General features: G+C 29.9%; 3 protein-coding genes and 2 pseudogenes across 6 annotated transcripts in view; 2 read left to right on the forward strand and 3 right to left on the reverse strand.

Moving 5' to 3' along the window:
- Positions 1 to 26,194, reverse strand: part of LOC149877743 (uncharacterized) — a 392,865-nt gene that overhangs the window by 138,326 nt on the left and 228,345 nt on the right. The window lies entirely within an intron of this gene.
- On the forward strand, positions 2,462 to 13,419 carry LOC149877761 (uncharacterized). 3 transcript variants are annotated; one of them, XM_090073959.1, is made up of 4 exons: positions 2,462 to 2,583; positions 5,186 to 5,382; positions 11,649 to 12,918; positions 13,030 to 13,419. In XM_090073959.1, exons 2-3 carry the CDS (start codon positions 5,196 to 5,198, stop codon positions 12,887 to 12,889), a joined length of 1,428 nt encoding a protein of 475 aa, XP_089930085.1. In that variant the 5' UTR covers positions 2,462 to 2,583; positions 5,186 to 5,195; the 3' UTR covers positions 12,890 to 12,918; positions 13,030 to 13,419. The 3 variants fall into 3 exon arrangements, with proteins under 3 accessions (XP_089930085.1, XP_089930086.1, XP_089930084.1); XM_090073960.1 differs by having other exon boundaries at positions 13,168 to 13,419; XM_090073958.1 differs by having other exon boundaries at positions 11,649 to 13,419.
- Positions 14,041 to 26,194, reverse strand: part of LOC145198037 (uncharacterized) — a 61,755-nt gene continuing 49,601 nt past the window's right edge. The window contains exons 23-27 of the mRNA XM_090073487.1: positions 15,375 to 20,677; positions 15,086 to 15,295; positions 14,830 to 15,005; positions 14,314 to 14,686; positions 14,041 to 14,158 (exon numbers count right to left, since the gene is read on the reverse strand). The gene's annotated coding sequence lies outside the window, so the exon portion shown is untranslated. The remainder of the gene's footprint in view (positions 14,159 to 14,313; positions 14,687 to 14,829; positions 15,006 to 15,085; positions 15,296 to 15,374; positions 20,678 to 26,194) is intronic.
- Positions 18,073 to 20,144, forward strand: LOC149877762 (uncharacterized; annotated as a pseudogene).
- Positions 22,749 to 26,019, reverse strand: LOC149877763 (uncharacterized; annotated as a pseudogene). Its single transcript, XR_016447758.1, has one exon. The product of XR_016447758.1 is annotated as an uncharacterized LOC149877763 (transcript).

Raw genomic sequence — 26,194 nt, forward strand, 5'->3', positions numbered from 1 at the left:
GGTTTGCAAATCATCAATGCACTATTAACCATGTTGGTTCTTAAAGACGTAATTAAAACCATGTTCCTCCTTTAAAGATGTAATTGAAAGCGACCCTTACAAAGATTTGAACATTAAAATCACAAAATTGGAATGTATTGGCCATGTACAGAAGAGAATGGGTATTAGACTTCGTAAGGTTGTTAAGACTTACAAAGGAACAAACACCACTCCATGGAAGAGGAAAGTTAACTAAACCTGTGATCAATTCTATGCACAACTTCTATGGCCTAGCCATTAGAAACAATCTTGAAAATTTGTATGCTATGAAAAAAGATGTTTGGGCCGTTTTGTTTCATTGCACAGATTTTGACGACAAGGAATGGCGACACCATATGTGCCCAAGAGATTCAGAGACTTGGTGTAAGTATCTTTTAGACAGAGTTCATGGTGTAAATACTTATGTAGAGCAAGTGAATCTTTCTGCTGCAGTCTTTAACATTTTGAAACCAACATTTACTGATTTATCTTCAGATGATTTACTAAAAAAATGTCTCCATGGTAAGACCCAAAACGCCAACGAGGCACTCAACCAGATTATTTGGAGACGCTGCCCAAAAAATGTTTTTATGGGTAGAGTGGTCTTAGAGTCTGCAGTTAATTCATCTGTTATTGAATTTAATGAAGGGCCTAATGGAATCCTCTCTGTACTAAATAAGTTTCATCTAACAGGATATGTTACACCTATGAAACTTAATGAAAAGAAGAAAGAAACTATAAAGCAGTCTCTTCAAAAGTCCACTGACCGTGTCAAAAAGAGAAGAAAACAACTAAGAACAATTAAAAAGGGTTACTTAGGCAAAGATGATGAAGAAAAAAACTCGAAATATATTCCTGGAGGGTTTTGATATGTTTTTTGTGAACTTTTTATTATGGTTTTATTCTTTTGTTTTATATATTTGTCGTTTTCTCAGAATAAAGTTTTGCTTCGAATAAAAATCTTTAAAACATGATAACTTTGGACTCGTTTAAGCTTTTTATCTAATTTTTTTTTTTTATTTTTCACATAATTAAAAAGGATCCGGATGAGAGAAGGATATATAAAATAAAATAAGGAAAGTACATTTTTATGAGACTAATGTTGGCCACTTGTCCACCAATTTTTCTATGTTTGTTTCAAATTTTGTAACTTTTTATATACTGTGAATAATATAAAATGCTTCTCTCATCCGGATTAATATAACTCAATAAGTATATACACCAATTTTCAGCTTGACATGATAAGTATTTTGATTGCTAGCTTGTCACAAAAAATGCTAGTTTTTTCATTCATTTTTTAAATAATTGGCTAACCGAGACATTTTTTTTTTTTAAAGTTGATTTTTGTAAATAGTTTATAGAACCACATTTTTGGTGAAAAAATTAAATCAAAAACTTTTTGCTTTCAAAAGTTAGCTTTTTCTGTGGAGGACCACCTTAAAAAGATAATGCAGCAGTAGCAACTTGTTTTATGGTGAAGATTTAGTCGGACACTTAAGTAAAAACTTACGGAATGTCAAACTAAAAGTTAAAATATCGTTTTAAAAATAACCGAAAAAAAAAAATATATTTAAATTTGATGTCATATTCAAATATCTTTTTAAACGCCATTCAATACTTTTCGATCCCCTGTGGCATAGAAATTTGAGTTTGAAAAAAGACATTATTTGGATTGTTATGGACTTATTATTGAAGTAAGGGTTGATACGGATGTTGATACCTAAAATCAGATTTTTAATAGATTTCAAACGCTTTTTCAAAGCCTATCTTTGCGTTACACTCTAATATACTCTGCTGTCAAACTGCGCAAAACTTATATTTAAAAATGGAATGTTTCTTGGGGTCAATTAAAACTTACTTGCGTATTTAAAACCCTTTTAGCCACAAAGGCTGAAATAAGTTGCATCTAGCAACTGCATTAAATCCTACTTTAAGTGGTTCATAACGTCCTCAACAACTTTTATGGGTGGAATGTTTGGTGTGGCCATTATATATGAACAAGAGCGGCCATTACTAAGTTTTTTTGCGTAAGTTCTCAAACGATTGTTCGGAGGTTGAATACTTTGGTAAAATCTTTCGGTTTTACCAAGTTGGTTGCAAGTATTTCCCCAAAAATGTGGTTAACAAACCGTCAACATTAATGCTAGACGCTCCCTCTTGATGTCTTATTGAAGTGCTACGCAAATGATTTTACAAGTTGGTTCATTTTTAGCTGTAATCATCTTGAATTTTACCGTACATGATACATTTATAACAATTGCTTTTATTAACTAATAAATTATGATTGGAAAAATAACGAATTCGTTAATAATAAACGATTTCTAAGAATTATCTCCACTAATACAACTTCGCATGATTTATTTAGATAATAAATTCATTTTATACTCACATACAGTGAAGTTGTTCATTAAATTTATTTTTAACTTTTTTATGTCAGCTGATTGATTTGATATATTCATATGATTCCGAGAATTTTTTATTACAAAATATATTTTGTCTTTTTTAATAATTTTTAAACAAAACGAAGTAAAGGAAGAGGAAAAAGAAGAGGAAAAAGAAAGTCAAGTGAGTAAACATTTGTTTGATACTAAAATTTGTGAAAATCCATTTTTAACTATTTAATGATTACACAAACCGGCGATAAAACAAAACTTTTACAATAGTTTTGCCTGATTCTAATGTTTTTGGGTGCTCTCAGTCCGAAAATTATAGCAAATATATCCATGAAGTTTTTACGTTTGAATATAGAATTATTTATATCTAATATCTGTGAGTATTAACATACTAAAACATACAGCAAATCTAACTGAAACAATAACTGTAGTGGTGGTAAATGGCATCTTCGGCTTTATTTTCCCACCATTTTCTTCTTCTTTGCTAGCCGCTACTTGTTTTATTTTATTCCTGGGCCTCCACTAAATCTTGTTAAAAAAATGCTTCCGCATATTTTTAATTAGATTTTGTGGGGAATATCATTATAGTAATATCAATAATAATGATAATAATGGTATTAAAAACTGTATTTAGAATAAAGTTAAAAGTAATAATGATAATAAGAAATTACAATAAATATAATAATGATAATAATAATAATAACAATAGCAATAAAAACAACAATGACCCCATAACAACAACATTAATAATAATAATTAAAATAGTAATAATAATGATAACATTAATAATAATATTAATAATAAAAATAATAATAATAATAACAATAATAATAATAATAATAATAATAATAATAATAATAATAATAATAATAATAATAATAATAATAATAATGATAATAATAATAATAATGATGATAATAATAATAATAATAAGAATAATAGGAATAATAGGAATAATAATAATAATAATAATAATAATAATAATAATAATAATAATAATAATAACAATAATAATAATAATGATAATAATAATAATAATGATGATAATAATAATAATAGTAATAATAATAATAATAATAATAATAATAATAATAATAATAATAATAATAATAATAATAATAATAATAATAATAATAATAATAATAATAATAATAATAATAATAATAATAATAATAGTAATAATAATAATAATAGTAATAATAATAATAATAATAATAATAATAATAATAATAATAATAATAATAATAATAATAATAATAATAGTAATAATAATAATAATAATAGTAATAATAATAATAATAATAATAATAATAATAATAATAATAATAATAATAATAATAATAATAATAATAATAATAATAATAATAATAATGATAATAATAATAATAATAATAATAATAATAATAATAATAATAATAATGATAATAATAATAATAAGAATAATAATAATAATGATAATAATAATAATAATAATAATAATAATAATAATAACAAAAACAATAATAACAACAACAATAATGATAATAAAATCTCTTAGCCATATTTTGCTGTTGTCTTTTTGTCATTCATATTGAACTGATGAATTTGTCTGATCAATTTATGGCATGAAAGAAGTCATCATGTAAATTATCGACTCTTGATCGTTTTTTAGCATGATGGGTTCGATGTTTTATTGATTGCTTATGTTAAAATTCTGATGTCGCTTCTTCTAGTATACCAAGAAGTGATAGCGAATGAATATTTCTCTAGAACTTAATGCAAACTTTAAAAAATAAGATACAATTTATTCATCCTTGGGATGTGCATCAACTTGAAGTTCCATTATGTTATTTAATATTGAAAACACCCAGTTGAACCCTCATACCCTAATTATTTAGGGGAACCTGATCTGTATTAATCTCTTTAACAATTTATCATTCTATAAAACTCTTTAACAATTCGTTCTGCTGAATATTTCAAAAGCGCCTGTGTATTTACTCGTAATATCGATGCGGTTTCTTCAATAGTTTGTTAGGAGCGCTTTTGTAGAATATTTTTGTAGAAATTTCTTGATTTACTAAAATTAAGATCATTTTGACAAGATTTATTTCTCTAAATTATTTGGAAGGTTGTCCATGTTTTGTATATTATGATGAGGATGAAGCAGCGTTCTCATCTTTTTCGATGAATTCTTCAATACTAAAGTCTCCATCAAGCCAACTCTAAAAACATGGTTTGAATTGATTTGTGACAAGAATCCGGTCATTTTGAATTTTATAAGCACTCAAATTTGTGAACTTTATTTTGCAAGCGTTTTTGTTTTTCCAACTTTTAACAACGGATTTGAAAACACTTCGGAAAATTTCACTGAGTTAAATTTGTGTCAAAAAAGAAAAAGATTTATTTAACATTATTTAATTGAATTATTATAAAAGCTGCAAAGATTTTGAAAGCAAATACAACTAACAGTCCGAAATAAAAAGTATGCAAGTGTCATACCGAACAAATATTGATACTAGAAGTTTCTCTTTTCTTCACTTTTCTGATGAAATAGTTTTTGATATATAACTGGATACTTTGGATAATATTGGTTAAGTTTCTGAAAATGACAATGAAGTAACATGCCATCACTTACATACTTTAAATATTTTCAAATAACATTGATGTTTTTTTGTTCTAGTTAAAACCAAATATTAATTAAAACATTCATATGAAAAATTGTTAAAAGATAAAAAACTAACACAGTTCATACATCACCTAATATTTAAACCATACATGAGCTATTTCTTTTATAGAACCGAAAAAATGAATGAGCCCAAGAATCTTCAAAACCAGATGTGTGATACCAAAACAGTTAACAAAACTTCTGGAATAAAGAAAGAATTTAATAAGTCCCTCACCAACATTTGCATGAACAAATTTTTGAGCGACGTAACATTGCGTATTTTTGAGGGCGCACAAGACGAAACGGATAAACATAATGAAGATGCCGGTAACTATTTCTAGTTTTGTTAATTTTTCTCTCAATAAAATTAAACATACAAATATTAATTTAATTTATTTTTGTCAACTTTTTTTCCTTGAAACTCAATTCCAACTTTAGAAATGAAAGTCTAATTGAAGAACTTAGTGCTAAAAGTACCTAAGTGACGTTTTTGTCAAAATCAAACCAAACAGCTATTGCTGTTTTTTGGGTTACGCTGTATGTGCTGTAAAAATATAGAAGCTAAATTATGTACTTATGTTCTCTTTTAAGCGAGCCAAAAAATAGAAATACCAACTTTTGTGAATAAAAAGTAAATAAGCCCAGTATTTCGATGCTAAAAGTTCTTAACTTCACTTATCCAATCACTTTGCTCAATTTGATCACCTAGTTTAATTTTCTTAACTTAAAACACTGGTGGGATAGAGAAAACGTGCAAATTGATGAAAAGCAACCCAAGGTACAAAAAGGAAGGCTAGCACTGTTAAAATGTAAAAGAAATGGTATTAATTTTCTAAAGTTAGAGGTAACAAGATCATTTATATCTTTAGTTTTAAACACTTGTATTTAAGTTTGGAAAAAATCTAGGTCAAGAGTCCGATCAGAAAGGTATTTTTAATTCTAGATCATTATTCCCCAGGTTGTTACATCTTGGCAATAACTGTTATACCGACTGTTAGTAACATTGTTACGTAATTTTAGGTTAATGTTTAGATCTTGTTACTAAATTAATATTAGGTCTCCTGTTATTTGTAAAAGTACCTCGTGTGTTCAAACAAATAACACTAATATACTAAACAATGTAAAAAATGCTAATATTTTATTTTGGTCCATTTTTTCCACTATTTGAAATATTATACCTGCACCATTATTTGGAAAACAACCTTATATCATAGTTTTACATCAACCTTATTTCAAAGTCTTTGTTGCGTATCTAGGATTATTGCCCGACCAAAAAAGACCGCAAAAAAACAAAAAAAGGAATAAATTTGGGGATTTATAAAGGCTTGATAACCTCAAACTTTGAAACAAAATACCTGACTGATTTTGTTTTATTTACCACTTTTACAATTTTTTTAATAAAGTTTTTTATTCTTCTTATACCATGATTTAATTTTTTTTTATTTGCTTAATTTATAATACACTGCAGTGTCCTAAAACTGCACCCACTTTTTAGCCAGTTTGTTAGATATATATATTTGTTAGATATATATCTGTTTATACTTTTTGTCGCGAAATGAAACTCAAAACTTGGGTAAACGTTAACAAAGTAATTTTATCAAGACTTTACTTATGCATTTTTGTGAAATTCATAGGCAAATTTCTTTGGCCGTACTAATTATTTTGATTGATATATAATAAAATATTCAATGTGTTGAAAATTTTGTGTGTTTTAATAGTCATTTGAACCTCCAGCACATTCAATAGCCTGAAAAATTATCTTGGATAACAGGAACCAGAATATTTTTCTGCCCGAAGTTAAGACGGAAAAATGTTCTAGTTCCTTCCGCTAGTAATAAAGTGTTTATGGCAATTGATTTGATCCCTTTCATACTTCATCATAATTGTGCTATAGTATTGTATGGATAGCAATTAGAAGGAACTTTTTATTAGTGCTACAGTGATCTGATGGGTTACGGATTTTAAACTTTTTATTTAAGTTTTTGTTATTTATTTCGCAACAAAAATTGGGATATGAAGGAAGGAAACCCATTTAGTCCATTGAATCAATTTCAATAATAATTTTGTCTCTACAAGTTCAGTATTATAAAATTCAATATTAATTTTGTCTCTACAAGTTCAGTATTATAAAATTCAATATTAATTTTGTCTCTACAAGTTCAGTATTATAAAATTCAATATTAATCTTGTCTCTACAAGTTCAGTATTATAAAATTCAATATTAATTTTGTCTCTACAAGTTCAGTATTATAAAATTCAATATTAATTTTGTCTCTACAAGTTCAGTATTATAAAATTCAATATTAATCTTGTCTCTACAAGTTCAGTATTATAAAATTAATAGTAACAAGTAAATTGTATCTTTTCACGAGAAGCACACATTTTATGGTAAAAAGTTCAAGCCGCCAAATAAGCCTTTCGTCAAGAAATGTTGCTGTAAATCTTTGAACAAACTTGCTGAAGATGAGAGAAGAACTACTACAGCTTTAACTTTTATTAAGGACAATGAGACTCAAAACGTGTACCTACGTTGATGCATAAGTGTAAATATTGACAGAAAAGAAGATGCTAAGTAGCAAAGCGGTTTTCTCTATTTACCACGCACCTTGTTTTGGTAAGCATGGCATAAAAGAATCAATGCTAAAAAGAAAACTGTAGCGGAAACATGCCATTTGTTTATACAGAACAATTCTGATTTGTAAAATACTGGTTGTAGCATGAGATTTTTAATTTTGAGTTCAATATCAAACTTAGATTTCCTCGTTCTGACATCTGGAATAGATGTCAGAGATTTATATCTGATATAAAGGCTGGTGAACTAGCAACCAATAATACTTTATTTAAAGACCTGAAAACGCTGCGGCAATTTGCATGACTTTTGAAAAAAATCTGCCTCTGCCTCTGCCTTTGATTGGTATAGGATAAGAGTAATATAAGAGAGAACTCTAGATACATTACATGTGAGTTCATAACAATCTAAAGGGGTTTTTTTAAAGGTATAGAAATGTAAGTTAGCAACACTTTTTTAACTGGCGGTCATTTTGACAACTGTTAAGTGATTTTGGTTTGGCATTTCAGCATGAATAGACAGACGCCTGAACAACGCTTCCAAATTGTGCGAATTTATTTTGAAAATCATGGTTCTATTCAATATACATATCGCACATTTCGTCATTTTATGATCAACATTATTGTCCATCAGAGCAATTAATTCGATTAACCATGGAACTTTTTCGAACCACGTTTACTCTAAATGATAATACGCATCCACAGAGACCTCCAACAGTGCGTACAGAAGAAGTTATTGCTGCTATAGGGCGTAAAATAGAGGAAGACTCGATTCAGTTTAGCTGCCCTTGTGCTCAGCAATTAGATGTGTCCATCCAATTTATGGAAGACTTTGCGGAAAGATCTTGGTTTGTTGCTCACAAAATCCAACTCGTGCAAGAATTGAGGCTTCACAATCACCTAGCAAGACGTAGATTCGGTGAATGTGCCCAAAATAAGATTGCCGTTGATCCCGATTTTCATAAGTGAAATTTGGTTTGCGATGAAGCTCACTTTCAGTTGAATGGCTACGTCAACAAACAAAACTGCCGTATTTGGAGTGAAGATAATTCTCAAGTGTATGTTGTAACACCATTCTATCGAGAAAAACTGTTTAGTGTGCTTTATGGGCTAGTGGAATAATTTGTCCGTACTTCTTCAAAAACAATGCAGGTCAGAACGTTTCCGCCAATGGTGACCGCAATAGAGCCATGATAACAACCATGACTTGCAGGAGCTGTGGTTTCAACAAGATGGTGCAATATGTCATACAGCTCTTGCCGCAATTGATTTGTTGAAGGAAACTTTTGGTAACCGCATAGTTTTACGATTTCGACCCGTGAATCGGCTTCCAAGATCGTGCGATTTAATACCACTAGACTATTTTCTACGGGGATATGTGAAGTCGCTAGTTTACGCCAATAAGCCTGAAACAATTGACCGCTTGGAGGATAACATTCTCTGCGTTTATGCCGATATACGGCCACGAATGTTGGAAAAAGTCATTGAAAATTGGACCTCCTGATTAGACTGTCAGAGCCAGCCGTGGCGGTCAAATGCCAGAAATCATATTTGAATTATAATGCCAAAAGATAATCTTTCAAATAAAGTCTACTTCATGTCAATTTAAAAAATCATCTTTGTTTTATTCCATTTCAAATTTCTATTCTTTCAAAAAAACACGCTTTATATAAATCAACAAGAATGTATTTGCATGAAGTACACTTTGCTGCCAAAAGCACTAATGAGATGATCTCTTGTCAAGATCATTATATTTCTACACTTATAAGTGTTGATATATAATGAAAAAAGCTTATCTTGTTTATTGCTATAGTAAAGCTTATTTTGTTTATTGTAATATCAAAGCTTATCTTGTTTATGGATAACTGCTCCTCGCAGAACAAGAATCGGTTTACTTATACATACTTTAAGGGCATTGTAAAGAAAAGTCCCTTTCCGACATCAGTGTATGTAGACTATGCACTTCCTGGACACAGCCAAATCCCATGTGATTGAGCTAATGGAGACATAGTAAAACGGAAGCGAAAAATAAAAAGGATTGCTTTCCCTACGGAATGGATTTCACTCATTAAGTAGACGGATCTATCAAGCCCTTTTGATATTGCTTAAAAACAGCAAGTCCTCTACGTAAAAAAGAGCATTTTGCCTCCTTTTAAAACTTATCATCGCCATCAGTGAATTCAGAGGATCTAAGTTTGAAAAGGGCAAAGAACCTATCGGCAGAAGCTAAATGATATTTGAAAGTTTAGGTCTAGTCCAAACATTTAAATACAAGAAAAGTGTATTTATACTTTTTATCTATATCAATTTCCTATATGCAAACACTGCAAAAGCTCAAGACATTGGAGAACTTAGAAATTTTGTAAATACTTCTGAAACCAAATTTTATGAGAACATCTTACTCTCATTAACGTAGCCACCTCTAGCGGCAATGTAATAATAACAAATTTTCCAACTTTTTATGCCACTCAAGTATATCTTATCAAGTATTATTTAAAGAATTTATTTGTGTATTGGTGAATTTATTGCTTTTCATACCTATTGAATTTTACACAATTGATCTAATGATGCATAAAATTGACTGCAAGAAAAATAATGTCGTACAGTTCAAAAATAATGTCATACTAATCAAACTTCATGAAAATTAGTATCGAGTCCGGAGTGGGAGATGGCCATTCCAAAACATTGATGTTGTTTATTTCAAAGTATACCTTCGTTTTCTTAGCGGTATGTTTTGGATCGTTATCCTGCTGTAGTATAAAACCTTCTTTCATTCTCAATTTTTTGGTAAATAGTCAAGTTGGCTTTGAGAATTTCACAATACATTGAAGCATTCATTTTTTCACCAATAAATGTCAATTTCCCCACTCCTTTCCAAATACCCCAAACATACTACCTACTACCCCAAAATGATGGTTTGGGGTACACACTACCCCAAAAATATGGTTTAGGGTACATACTACCCCAAACCATCACATTTCCTCCTCCATTCTTTACACTACCTCGCAAACAACTTAATTTATAAGCTTCTTCATTTTTTTGCCATACTTTCTGAACTCCATCCGATGAGACGAGGTTGTATTTTGACTCATCTGACCACAAAATTTTTTCCAATGATATCGGCATTTTTTCGTACTTCTTTGCAAATTCTGATTGACGTTTCATTTGTTTTGCAGTTAAAAAAGGTTTTTTTCGAACAACTCTACCTCTATATCCTTGTTCTCTAATACGATTTCTAATTGTTTGAGGGGTTACTGTGATATTGTGATCTTCTTGAACTTTTAAAGCGAATTTAGCTGCCGAAACAAATCTATTTTTCTTTACATTAATGATAACATTGCGATTAATTTTCACTGGTGGTCTTGCGCTTTCGTCCTCTGCCAGCCACACTAGCAACGGTTCCAATCAGATTATGCTTCTTAACAATTGAGGACACTTTCGTAAAAGGGGTTCCTGTTTCTTTTCGGATCTAACGGTAGGATTTTCCTTGATTTTTCAAACCAATTACGAGGCTTCGTTGATGGAGAGACAAATGTTGTTTTCTTGACGCCATTTTGCTGAAACACTATATTTTATTTCTAGAACGAAAGTGTATTTAAAAAATTACTATTTTCAATTTTACAAACTTCAGTTTGATCGTTCAATTTGCTCGATTTATGCTAAAATAACGACCTATTTTGTCAGCATAGGATTATTTTTTTTGCAGTCAATTTTATGCATCATTCGATCAATTGTGTAAAATTTAATAGGTATGAAAAGCAATTACTTCACCAACACACAAATAAATTCTTAAAATAATACTTGACAGCTAAAAAAATTTTCTTAATATTTTAACGGAAAACTCATTTTTTTGATGTAATCTTTAAAATTGTTTTTATTTTAAGTGTACGATTAGTTTTTTTTGCATACTGTGTATGTATATATATATATATATATATATATATATATATATATATATATATATATATATATATATATATATATATATATATATATATATATATACATACATCAATTTCAATTAGATAACAAAATTGAGAGATGCAATGAAGAAGTTTCTTTTCCAGTTCAGAGTTTGGTATTGCGCCTAAACCGTAAAGTCTTTGAAAAACTTCTTCATAATACTACTTCATCTTTGAAGAATAAATATGAAAAAGAATATAATTTGAATGGTAACCCTGGTGATAGCAAATATGTGGAGTTGCACATTCATTCTTTTAATGACTTTGATTTGCTAAACAATATTGGGCTTTCTAAACTACTTAATATTCTAGAGATTGGGGATCGATATATGTGTGATGCGCTTCATAAACAAGGATCCTCAGTTGTTGAATATGATAGCGTTGCAACAATCAACGAATGCAACTCAGTGTTAGATCGTTTAGCTTTCTACGAAAGTTCTCTCAACCATGTTCTAACAAAGGACTTTTTAGTTAGTTATTGCACCCACTATCTCATCAAGTCATTTACCCCGCTAGAATGCGTTGGGTGTGGTGAACTACCAAACAAGCTTCACTTCTCAAGCTTGTTAATGCTATTGAAGTCTAACGATGGGTTTGCCTTTCATGAAAATAGTGTGATGACGTTTGTATTGAACTGGTTAGAAGCCGATGAAAGTAGACAAACAGAACAAAACATCGAAGCTCTGCTTGCTGAATGTCGGTATGAACACATGGACGGACAGTTTCTAAAAACTGTCTTGTCTCGTAATAATCCTATCTTATGCAAGTGGTCTGGTTTCTTAGACTGGTATGTCGATGCAGTCGAAAATATTTCTTGTACAAACCATAATAATCTACTGTGTAAGAGATTGAATAGATCTCTAAAAACTGAATTTATTGAGACGTTTTGTTCATTTGGCACTAGCAAACCTCATATTCGCAGTTTTAAAGATAAGGAGAAAATAGAGTATCATGGGTACAGTTTAAAAATGGAGTTTAATAAAGATAAAAAGAAATGGATATCTGATAAGTGGATAATATACAACGGTTATATCTTACAGCCTGCAATTTTCTCTAGTGGGAAAGAAAATAATTTAACGCTGGAAATGTATTTGGGTAAAGAAGATGAAAGGAGGCAGTTAAAAGACTTTAACCTAAAAATTCCCTTTTCGGTTAGATTTTTCGCCAATGATCAAAACAATCCTGATTTTCCTAGGCATCATGAAATAGAATTCTTGGAATGTAACAGAACTGAAAGTTCAGTTGATTATATATCAAAAGAAATTTGTGATAAATCTTCTTATACATGCATTCTTCTTTTTTAATTTTCGTTAACAATTCTAAGTGGATGAAGGTGAGTTGTTTGTTAGTACATTATTATAAGATATTATTTCAAAAGAAGTTTTCTTATCAACATTTATTAAACATTTTACATAAAATTGAATTTATCATGCAACGTTTATAGATATCCAAGTTAATTTTCCAATCAACACTTTTTCACTTTGTGAGTTTAAAAGTTATTCAAGCTTATACAGTTAAATCCAGGTAGATTGAAACTTTAAGGGACCAAGGAAATGTTCGACTGAAGGAATGTTCCATTTAGACGAATATTCGATTTAAGCGAACTCCATAATTGAGTTTTCAAGGGACCAAATAAAGCAGTTCGACAATAAAAGTTCGAGTTAACCGGTGTCCGAGTTATCTGGATTTAACTGTATAATACTTTAAAGAAATGTTTGGTGTATGAATACCTTTGCGAACTTAAGCAATATTTGTATTAATCATTTTTTATTTGCAAAATAATGTATGAGGATTATTTGTAAATTAAATATATAATTTAAAGAATTTTCTGTTATAAAAGCATTAACTTTTGTTCAGCTACTTTTAAGTTTTATGTAAGACATGGGATAAATTTGAAGTTTTTATATACACTCTAAAGCCGAATGGTTCTCTGAAGAACCTTTGAGGGTTCTTGACGTTGGTGCTGAGGGAGCACCCGTAGAGGTTCTTCAAAGAACCCTTTGTACGGGTTCTTCGGAAGAACCTTACGATAAGGTTCTTTAAAGAACCCTAAACCGTTTTTCGAAGAACCTAAGAGTTCTTGATAGTTCCGATAAATCATCCGGATAGGTTCTTCAAAGAACCCTAAAGAGAACCTTTTTTTAAAAGAAAAACTATTTGTAAAGGTTCTTCAAAGAACTGTTTTTGAAGAACTATTTCAGATTCAAGACATCTGACTGAAAAAATGTTCACTAGACAAATCTTTGAATTTTTTTTTTTAAAAAAAAAAACCATAATTAATAATTATTATTGAGTTTTCGGATAATTTTTTAGCCTAACAATTTTATTAAAACTTATTATTTTTTCAAACAAATTAATCCATGTTCTTCCAAAAAGTTTATATCAAGTGATAAAAATGATTTAACATTTTACCATTTACTTGTTATGCAAAATGATGAATTAAAAAACGAATAGATTAACAAAAAGCATGTATTATAAGCAATAAAAAATTACAAGACTTTTGGACAAAATAAATTTAAAAGTTGCTTTATTTGAAACGTTTCTATTGCCTCCCTTCGTAGAATTAGCTAAACCTAAACAAACAATAGACGGTATATAAAAGGTGAAATTTTACTCATTTTTTAGTAAATCTCTCTCTCTTGCTTTATAAATGTTACAATTTGAAAATTATGTTAGGCAGTTGAAGTTAAGATTTCGATATAAAATAAGTTTAAAATAAATCAATAACCTTGCACAAAGTATTTACCATCCTGTGAATTGTTACAGGGACTTCTTTATTTGATACACCAAATATGATGTGTTCAAAAAAATAATGTGTTTTTCAACTGAACAGGACTCTTATTTTATTTACTGTATATCGTAAATAAAATAAGAGGCAAATATACAAGTCACCGCTAATGAGATATCAACATTATTATAATGTTCAACTATTTCTTGGCTATCTAATGTAACTCTACAAAATTTTGATGTCAACCTTTGAGCTTGAGGGATTGCAATAGTTGGTGTATTCTGTTTTGGAGTGTCATCAAATGTAACCAAGGTTTCGACAGATTCTTTGAATAGCTGTGGAAATAAAAGAATTGCTCTATTGAATGTAGCATCTGTAATAGTAAAAAAAAATTACAATAGAAACATAAAACAGAATCAAATTATAAAACAATATTTAACAGAAAAAAACATAAAAATTTTTAGCAATAATTTTTTTGGAAAACAGAAATCTCTTGTATTACACAAAATTTATTACCTCTCTTAGTGCTTTCATTAATTTCACACTCAATTTCAGCAAAAATTTCAGAAATAAAATCGTCTTTACACTTTAATTTAACCAAGCTTAAGATTTTATCTTCCATACCCTCCATCTGTTGATGAAGTTCTTTATCGAGATCTTTTCCAAATCTCAGTTTCATTTTCACTAAGAAGCTTTAACATCATTATTATAAAGATTATTTTTAAGTTGGAACACACAAAAAATAAAATCAAGAGAATAGTTAAAAGCCTACCAATTGAGCAGAGCAGAGCAATGGGTATTTAGCTTTTAGATCAATTATGCAAAGACGTCCATCGAAATCCTTTGCTCACATAAACAAACTATGTTGCTGACAATCAATCAGCATATTCATATCTGGACAAAGATTACGGTATTCAATTATCATATCCTGATGATGTTTTGCTACAGCTGCATCATCCTCACCAATAGGCAGAGAATGTGGCTAAAGAAATTTATTTTTCAATAATCATTAAATCTTTTTTTTACTATTTTATCCCAAAACAGATAAGCTTAATTTTTACCAAGTCTCCATCTGTCCTACTAGAAGCTTGGTCATTCTCAAGACAATCTTCTGTGCACTTGCATTCTCTAGCTGGATTCCCAAATTTGCTTTTATGGATAGCAACAGTCTCAACATTAATTAAAAAGGCTCTTTCCTTCTTGAACTTATTTTTTAGACTTTCCAATAGCGTAGGCTGCCATTACAAGTAAATTTATTTGACATAAGCATTAAGATTTATATATACGTATATTATATACATACATTATATACATATAACATACATACATACATTTACATATATTTTACATTCCAAATTTGAACTGAAAATTCAAAAATAATTGTAGTTTTAAATTTGATCTAACTTATACGACAATATGATGCAAATGATTACTATTATTCTAAATTACGTTTTAAATATAATATTGGGATCATTGTGTAGAATCTGAAATTCATATTGTATTCTAAATTAATTTTACTAATTGATAAAATAAAATCGTATGGCAGCTATTAACCATTGGCAGTATATCACTTTTTTTTTTCAGAATTCATGTTTAGTCAAGTTTATAAGATTCCACGTTATAATCAACTAACACGCTGAGTAAAAAAACAAAATGGCGTCTTAAAAAAGATGAAAAAAGTTTCTGAAGAACCTTTAGAGGAAACTTAAGATATTTACTCTAAAAATTAATGCGAAGAACCTTAAAGGTTCTTTAAACTTCCATTAAAAAAGTAGGCGGTTCTACAAAGAACCATTTAGGTACGTGAAGAACCCACGGGTTCTTTAAGTCAAATCTAAGAACCTTTAGGTTCTTTGAAGAACAGCCGCAGAACCTTCAAGAACCCTTTAGATTTGCAGTGTATATATCAATTTAGCACAATACATGTCATACAAATAAGACAATTTGTACGATTATTATTACTCAGTGGAGCGATTATACAGGCTGGCCAAAATCTCCATGCACCAAGTTTAGGCGCTCTCAAAAATTGACATTAAGCACGAGCATTTTCATGAGTTATTCTAAGGATTGCCATTTAAGACAGGAAACTAAAAAAATAGTATTAGAAATCAAAGTGATATAGAAAGTAATATAGAAAATGAATACTAATTAGTATAGAAAGACTTTACAAACAACTTGAAATCCTCCAAAACTAAGTTTATTTCAAGAAATGTAATTAGAGGCTTTTAAGCAAATCTTAGCAATTTACATAAATTTAAACAGCTAAACCTACTGGATTTCATTTTAAAAGACAAGAAACAGTGCTCCTAATTACAATTAGTATTTGATAAATTTACTTTCGTTCCCACTTTTTTAAAGTAACTGCTGATGCAGAATTCCTTCAGCATTTATCACTACTAAGGAGCTTCCACTGCCGTCCGCATTAATTTATTGCAGTTCAGGACAAAGAATTTAAAATGAATGGAAATAAAATTTAAATATAAATCATAAAGAGGTATTTTAAGACTCCTATAAAATCCCAAAAATCTACAAAAACTTCTGAAGAACTATTTATACTGGGAGTATACAAGATTACAGATTTTCAAACCAAAACAAGGAAGTATAACATATTGGTTATTCGGTAAAAATTTCTCTTTAAATAGAAGATATATATTCGGCAAACAGTATATATAATAGTATAAAATAATCGTATATAATTTTGTATATATTATTTGTTATAATTTTTGTATATAATTTCGTACATAATAGCATATATATAAAAAAAAACTCGATTACTCGATTAAAAATTCATACTCAATTCTAATCCAAATATCGAGACATGCTTCATAACATTTACAATAAAACGAGGAACTAGATAATCTAAGGAAAGGCCTAAACCAAAACGAAGGGCATTAAATTAATAAACAAATCCCTTCACTAACATTAGTAGATTATACAACTTTGCTGCTTCAAAATGCTATATTCAAATGAAAAAAACATTTCAAATGTTTTATAAGTTTTAACATGCGGTTGATAAATGGTACGTCAAATATTCAAAAGTTTACAAATCACTGCAAAGTTCGATGATTCTGCTTGATAAAATTAGGAATTGGTGGAGGTGGATCATTTCTGAAAGTAAGCTTAAAAAACATCCATGCTTTCGGCATGATATCATCTACCAACTTTTGGTGGAATATGTAACAGCACACAGCATCAATAATTTCTTCATTGAGAATATTCTCCTGAATTTAATCACTGTGAGCAACACACTGTTGTAAAAAATGACCAAAAACTACTTTGAGCTGACCTGAGAAAACCGCTTTGACAGGGTGAAACTACAATGTTTCCTGACTCCAAAAATGTAAAATTTGATATCTAACTATTTCGTCCAAGAAAATAATTTTGATTTTTAGTTTTTAGTACTTTGCACAATAGGGCAAAATGACAGCTTTTCAAATTTTGCATTTTTACAGCATTCAAAAACTCTCCAAAATTAGCATTTATTACTCTAAAACATAACAGTCTATATAGCAAGTATAATTTGTATTTATTTAAACTCAGAAGATAAAATTTTACCTACAATTTCATGGTTGAACTATATTATAAACATTTTGTTGCATCAAAATTGTAAATAAGCTAAAAATTCCGGGAATAGGCAGTGAACATGTTTATTTTAAGTTTTGCATCAAAATTGTAAACAAGCCGAAAATTCCGGGAATTGGCAGTGAACATGTTTATTTAAAGTGTTTCACTTATCAGTTGTGTGAGAAAAATTTCAAAATGCCAAATTTTTCAAAAAATCATGAAGATTGTCGGAAATCTGTCTGTGTCTTGTGTCTGAAGAAGTGCTCTCGAGAGTTGACACAGTTCCTTGTTGAAAAGATCCTCAAGCATTACCATACAAGTCTTGATTTGACTGATACCAGAGTGCCAAGAGGCATTTGTGACTCATGTCGAACAATTCTTCGGAGAAAAGATGAAGGAAAAGATGTTAACCTGCCACCTGTTTCCTTTCTCATCTATAAAAGTTAGACCACCAACAAGAGATCAAGGTTGCAACTGTCTTATTTGTCAAGTTGGACATTTGAAGTTGAATGAGAAGAGCCCAGTGGACTATTCTAAACCTGTGGAAGATTGTACCCCTCAAAGATGTGGTGATTGTTTGAGTCTAGTTGGAAGAGGTCTGCCACATCAGTGCACTCCATTCACTTTTAGAGAGAATCTCAAGCAGCTAGCTACAGCTGATCCACTCGCTGCAGAGCAAATAGCTACTCAAGTCATCTCTACTAAACCTTCCACACCTGGTGGTACTGTCAAAATATCGCATCCTAAAGGCGGCCCACCACTTAGAGTTAAAACAGGTGATACTTTTATATATACATATAAAGATGGCAGGTTCAGAGGGAACACCTTTAATTTTAAAACTTAAAATTACAAAAAGTGTTAATATAATTTCATTTTTAGGAAGCTCAAGTGCAAGAGCTCTTTTTCCTGAACCCAGCATCAAAACTGAAGATCTTGTACAAGTTCAGCTAAACACAGGACTGTTCAACCTTGGCATGAAGAAATTGGCATCAACCATCAACAGAGTCAGTGACACCAAGATTGTGGAGACTAGTTTTCTTGCTAAGTTTGAAGCCATTGGCAAACAGTTGTCTGAGTTTTTTACTCAAACCAGCATCCAAGTTTTATCAGAGAGTAACTCCACTGACTTTGTGGTTGTGCATTGCAAGGATCTTGCCGAGCTTTTGAATGAAGTCCTGCTTTCTCGAAGAGTTTTCCAGAATCATATTGTCAAGTTGGGAATTGATGGAGGTGGAGGATTTCTGAAAGTTTCTCTTGGCATCATGGAGTTGGATTCTCACTGTGATTCAAGGTCACCACCACGGAAAAATCTTTTAACTCAGAGGACTGCCAAAGACAGTAGTGTAAAGCGTCAAATGCTTGTGGCTTTATCAGAAGGACTACCAGAAAACTTTGAAAATGTGAGGCAGATCTTGTCTTTAATCAAGTTAGACAAAGTCAACTTTGTTGTCTCATGCGACATGAAACTTGCCAACATCCTTTGTGGCCTTCAGAGCCATGCAAGTACTCACCCTTGCTCTTGGTGCAACACAGAATCAAAGCATCTTTCTCAATCAGGATCTTTGAGGACACTAGGCTCACTTGTTGCCTGTTATCAAGAGTTTGCTAAGTCTGGCGGTGATATCAAAAAGGCAAGATCTTTTGGCAATGTAGTGCATTAGCCTTTGCTATCTGGTTCTGAAAACAAACTCATCTTGGAGCTCATACCACCAATGGAACTCCATCTTCTCCTTGGTGTGGTCAATCACATGTACAAAGCCATGACAGAAGTTTGGCCCAATGTTGTCAAGTGGCCCTCAGCTCTCCACATTCAACAAGAACCATACCATGGTGGGCAGTTTGCAGGGAATGCCTGTCACAAGCTTCTCAGCAATCTTGACCTCCTTCAAAGAATTGCAGAGACTGAGTCTGCTTTTCAAGTCTTTGGAATTATTGATGCCCTTCGAAAGTTTAAGTCTGTGGTGACAGCATGTTTTGGTATGGTTCTGGAGGATGACTTTTCTGAAAAAATTGATCGCTTCAAAGACTCATATTTGGCAATCATGAACATCAGTGTGACTCCAAAAGTTCATGCTGTTTTCTTCCATGTGAAGCAATTCATTGAGATCAAAAGGGCTCCCTTGGGGATCTTTAGTGAGCAGGCAACAGAATCAATGCATCATAATTTCAGCTCACATTGGCAGAGATACAAAAGAGACCGCAATCATCCTGAGTATGCAAAGAGGCTTCTTTCATGTGTTGTGGACTACAACAGCAAGCATTTGTGAAGAATCAGATATTGAGAAGAATTTATGTACCATTTGCTCTTTATGTGTTTAGAATCAAGAGGTTGTTTTTGTGTTTTGGCTTAGAATAACTAAAAGAACTATTTAAGAAAGTGTTTATTATTTCCATCTTGTTAATGAAAAACTATATCAGTTGTGTCAGAATAAACTATTATTCAAGTGAATTTTAGACAGTTATGTTTTGGAGTAATAAATGCTTATTTTGAAGAGTTTTTGAATGCTGTAAAAATGCAAAATATGAAAAGCTGTCATTTCGCCCTATTGTGCAAAGTACTAAAAACTAAAAATCAAAATTATTTTCTCGGACAAAATACTTAGATTTCAAATTTTACATTTTTGGAGTCAGGAAACATTGTAGTTTCACCCTGTCAAAGCAGTTTTCTCGGGTCAGCTCAAAGTAGTTTTTGGTCATTTTTTACAACAGTGAACAAAACTACTTTGCATGACGTAACTGATTGATGATGTCATTGATTGATAATGTGTTCAAAGATTTTGCAGCAAACGTAGCAACTAACCTATTACAGAAGTAGAAAAGAACTTTTATATAACTGGTAATTGAGAATGAGAAAAGATATTCTTGTCTGTAAAAAAATCTTTCAAGAAAAAAGGTTTTTCAAAGATAAATGCAATTTATGAATCTGTCTTTGAAAAACAGTAAGAGCATAAAATTTAGAACATTCTGAAAACACAAAGTTTGCTAATTGCGACATATAATAAAGCTGAATTATCAAAACCTATTGACTACTGACAAGCATTTCTGAATGCTACCTTCTATAGTGTAACATATATAAACCGCTATTTCATAGATGTTTGGATACATCTGTTAAATGTTAACGCCATAAATTACAGCCATTGACTTTGAATAAAAACAAAACTACTAAACAATAACAATAAATAACTTTAGCTTTAAATAATACTTCAGAAAAAAAGAAACTTTATTTTGTTAAAGGCATAGAGATTAGCAACTTTTTCAGAATTCTCATCATTTCCCTGATGATTTAAATAAAGAAAACAAATTTGAAAAATAGTTGCTTAATGATTTTTTCATCAACAACTATACTTTCAAAATTGGCATGATTAATAGGAACCATTTTCTCTTCAAAGAAAATTCAAAATCATCATTATTCTTGCAAAAAGTTGTGCTAGATGAAGACTTGATGTAAAATTTGTCAGCAAATAATGGTATATATGATTTTTGACATCTTACATTTAATAAAGACGAAGATTATTAATAAAAAAAGTTAGGTATATTGAAAAGATTGTATTCAGTAAAATTGGATATATTGAAATGGATGTTCAAGACTCAACAGAACCATTTGATGGCCTCATATGGTCTTAATGAATTCAGAAAATCTACTAAAATATCAACTGAAACAAGTCAAGTTAACTTCTATTGTAGTCTTGATAATAGTTCAAAAATTTATTATCATAATACTAAAGGGTTGTTCCTTGTCAAATCATTCAGACTATGACACACTTTTGGCTCAATATTGATCTTTGTTTTTAATCCATAATAAAAGTTAATTACAAATGTAAAAAAAAAAACAAGCAACAGGTCTTGAGATAATGGCAAGTGAAATTTTATAAAAATAGGAAGATAAAAAAAAAAAAATATTTATTACTTAATAGCAGTCAGTCTTTTGGGAAAAGCCAAAAGAGCAACTTCTATTAAGTAATAAATGGTAACATTTGAACACTTTTAGTAAAAGTTAAAGGTTTTAGTTTATTAAAGTTATAAATTTTAATTCATGAAAAAAAAAAAAAACTGTTAAATAACAAAAGCAACTTTTTACAAAAAAAAAAATTTTCTTGAATTATTGGAAAAAACCATGAACTCGTAAAATATAAACTTTTAGCAGCTTGAAAAAAAATTATAACAGGAACATAAATAGCATTACAATATAAGAGCACTAGGTTCTAATATGGGTCAAATAATTATATTTCAACCACTTGCCTGTGGGGCACCATCTCTGATTTTAATGGTTTTTACATATCATTATCTACATTATGTAAATAGGCTAAATTTGATATTTTAGAGTTCCAAATGCAGTGGTTTAGAAATTATAACCTTATAAACACTCTTGGATGGCACCACTTAATTTCTGGAATGATAAAAATAGATAACTTTAAGCCTTATAACTATTTTATAACTTTTAACAAGTGACTCATTTTTTATAGAACTTTTTCTGGATATTTCTGTCTTAAAAATAGTAATTTTTGTTAACTCATATCAAAGTAAGAAAAAAACTAAAACCTCCTCAACTTTGGGAAAATGCTAAAAAATGACAAAATGAAGTTAACCATAGTATTTTTCTGTTCATCAACAAACCCTTACATGTTAGTTTTCTTATTAGCTGCTATTGTCTATAACAAATGAGCAAAATATAAGCAGTTTGTTAAATTATAGAAATCAAATATATCTAAAACTATCAAGTCTAATCCACTAAAAAGTCCCATTTTCAGCCATTTTGGGATAGCTCATAAATTTTTTTGACACTTTGTATTGATCTAATGTTAACAGCAAATAAGACCATTGGGTCTCACTATATAAAAATGTAAACATTATCAACTTGTTATGTTCACAACAAAAATGGCAGCATTTTTTTGATAACCCAATTTTGAATTATCAGGGTTGAATGTTATTGGAAATCAGTGTTTTACAAAATTTTATATAGTTGCTATAAAAGCATATTCTAGCGCAGCATTGTTGTTTATGTCAAAAACAAAAATACCATTTTTTTTTCAAAATTTTTGTATATTCCCTTAACAAGGATAATACATAATAATGTAGTTGATAACTGAAAACAAAACAAAAAATTGTTTAACAAGATAAGTGTAAAACCCTCAAGTGTTTTTGAGTTCAGGCTCATGTAATTTGGCAATAATGTCACTAACTGGATACCTGTCAAATGTAACATAATAACCTTTGCTTTCTGGAAATTGGTTTCCATTTAAAGATCACACATATAAGACAAATATATGGAGAGTTGCTTGATTTTTGGAAAAATATTGAGACTGAATTTCATGTTATATAAAAAATGAAAAATTTTCAGCAAAATCCATTTACATAATACATTCATTTGGTTTGATGTTTTCTTTGAGCTGCTTTAAAAAGCATGTCTGGGATTTGCTTTAACTTGTCTATTAACTCTTCTAGGAACTCATCAGGACTTTTAACTATAGTTCCTAAGGAACATCTATCAGTCTTCAACCATTGCTTATTAGTTATTTCATTTGCTGAATCCCCTAACAGTTCATTTAACTTTTTTTCAATTCTCTCTTTTCCAGGACACTTCTCACACTCATAAACATACATGGTTTATTTTCTATTGAACATACAGCTAAGGCCATCAGATCTTTTGACTTTAATTCATTTTTTAATGATTTAACCATAAGATTTGAATTTTGATGGTCAATACAAATACAGACTGTGTGCATGCCAGATTTTCCTGCAACAATACAATGTTGTGGCCTTAAAAGAGCAAATGATGTCAGTCCCACCTTAACTATACCATTGGATTTTGATTCTTCTAACCATTTCTGGTAAAGTTCTGAAAGATTGCATAGTATGAGTCGCTTCTGAATGTGCTGTCTACCATCAACTGTCTTTATGCTAATGTAATCCTTTGCTCCTGGCAATAACCTGCTGTTACTATTATCCTCATAAAAGTTGACAATTTTATTTACAACTTTAGTAGTCAATTTTGTAGGATTTTTTATGTCTGTTGATCTCTCACCAAGGATTCCTTTAACATCCTGCAAAGCTCTTGCTTGCTTCACCGTATATTGAGTTGCATTAAATTCATTTATTGTTTCCTGAATAGTCCAATCAATTGGAACTAAATTGAGCAATTTTATTTTTGTGAAACATTGATCTCATTATGAAAGTTTTGTTTAAGCTTTTCTACAATAAAATCTATAGAGGAACTTTTGAACATACTAATTTATGGCTCTTTTTGATCAGATGCATTTAATGATTCAATTAAATTTTCTTTTTTATCTTATTGTCTATTTGTAGTATACTCATGCTGGATGATCTTTTTATAAGAGACACATTAAAATTGATAAAACAAGAATTTATAATATCAATTTGTATAACAGAGTTATCAGATGATATGAAATCTGGGTCATGTCTCTTGTCAGCTTCTTCAACACTCTTCATTTTCCTACACAGCCAATGCATATTTTTTTCCCAGGAATTAAATTAGAGTTCAATTGATTATGCTCTAGAGTGACATTTGCCAAGTTTTCTTTAAAAATCTTTGACTTATTACAAAATTTATTTAAACAAAATACTAAATTAATATTATAATTGGTTGATTAGCCTTGTTCTACTTCATATTTCTAGTAATGAGTAAATCCAATCCTACTTTTGTTTGAATTATTAGCAATTCAATTAGCTATAAAAAAAAACATAGTAAATAAACTCAAATTGCATTTTTAAGATTAACTAAAATTATTTATGAGTATCACATTTGAACAATAATGCAGGGCTCTATATGTAGTTAACTACCCCCTTTAATTTTCCCCCTGTCCAGTATAAAGTCCAGATCAGGGAGGAAGCAACTAACCATATCTTTCCTTATTTCAGAAATGCTTTAAAATAAATTACATGCCTCACTGGTTTCCAACAACATTGTTCAACCCTGATTGAAAAATAGGGTTATCAAAAAATACTGCCATTTTTGTTGTGAATATGGCAAGTTAATAATGTTTACATTTTTATATAGTTAGGCCCAATGGTCTTATTTGCTGTTAACATTAGAATTTAAAGTTGTCTATTTTTACCATTCCTGAAACTAAGGGGTACCAACCAAGAGTGTTTAGAAGGTAATAATTTATAAGAGCTTTTATTCAGTGTTGTTTTAAATACTATAGTGGTAGTTAGTCAAAGTATACGCTGATCATAAAACTGATTATACTCAACATGCATTTCTGCAGTTAGGACTAATCCAACAAAGATGCACATCTGAAAAAGTTAAATTCCACAAATGAACCTAACAAAATTGCTTACTAAGACTGTATTAATTTCTGAACTTTTTTTCTCACCAAAATTGAAGAAACATAAAATGGACTAAAAACACTCTATAATAATGGAAGGAAAGTTTCTGTAAGGAAAGTCTTTGCTCCTTTGAAACTTTTTGTAAGAACACAATTATACTGATCCCATGCTTAACATTATTCAGATTTTACAAAACAGTAAAAAAAATTTTTTTTTAACCACAACATTTTTGCTTTCGGTTAACTTTATCACTGCTCCTTAATTTCATATTTTTTTTTGTTTTAAAGGAATGGTAAAATTGGTTTAAGCTACATTTAAGCTATATTCATGATCAGCATTATTCATTCACTTGTTATTAATAGTGATCTTTCCATGACTTCCATATAGATCTTTGCTACAACCGCTAATTTCTATTGATAAAACTCTTTGCATATGGAGATATATTCTACTATTACTTTCTCCCTTAGTCCATACACTTCCACTTGCTAACTGTGTATACAAACCTTCCCTTTTGTGGAGGTTTTACAGCAATTTTCCTTCCATAGAGCAAAAAAGAGCTGTGCAAGTTTTTAAAAACAGCATGGTATGCTATTCTGGTGTAAGCATGGCAAAATAAGTTAACAACATGTTTCAAAACTTTCAAAAAATGAAGTACAATTTTAAATTAACAAAGGAAATCCCACAAAAATATTTTTTTGTCTTGTCAATCCATTGATCCTTTTGTTTGTGAACAATTAATTTTCTTAATTTTACTCTGTATAAAATAAAATTAACACTTTGTTATAATTTTTCCAGTGAAATTTTACTCTTTTTTTTAGATTATTATATTTAGATAAGAAAAAGAAAAAATATAATTTTTTGATGACACAAGAGAAAGTTTTATGCCATGTTTTAAAAAATAATCATATCAATTACAGACAAGAAAACTTATTTTTTTTAAATGATAAGTCTTTTTTTATCTTTTGTTGTTTTTTTGTTGTTGTTTTTTTCAAACTCAGTATGTTTTTTATTATTTCAGGAGAAACAATTA

This window comes from Hydra viridissima, unplaced genomic scaffold (assembly GCF_058129835.1).
Source record: "Hydra viridissima isolate aposymbiotic clone 2 unplaced genomic scaffold, HvirCarnegie_v1 scaffold_16, whole genome shotgun sequence".
Taxonomy (NCBI): Eukaryota; Metazoa; Cnidaria; class Hydrozoa; order Anthoathecata; family Hydridae; genus Hydra; species Hydra viridissima.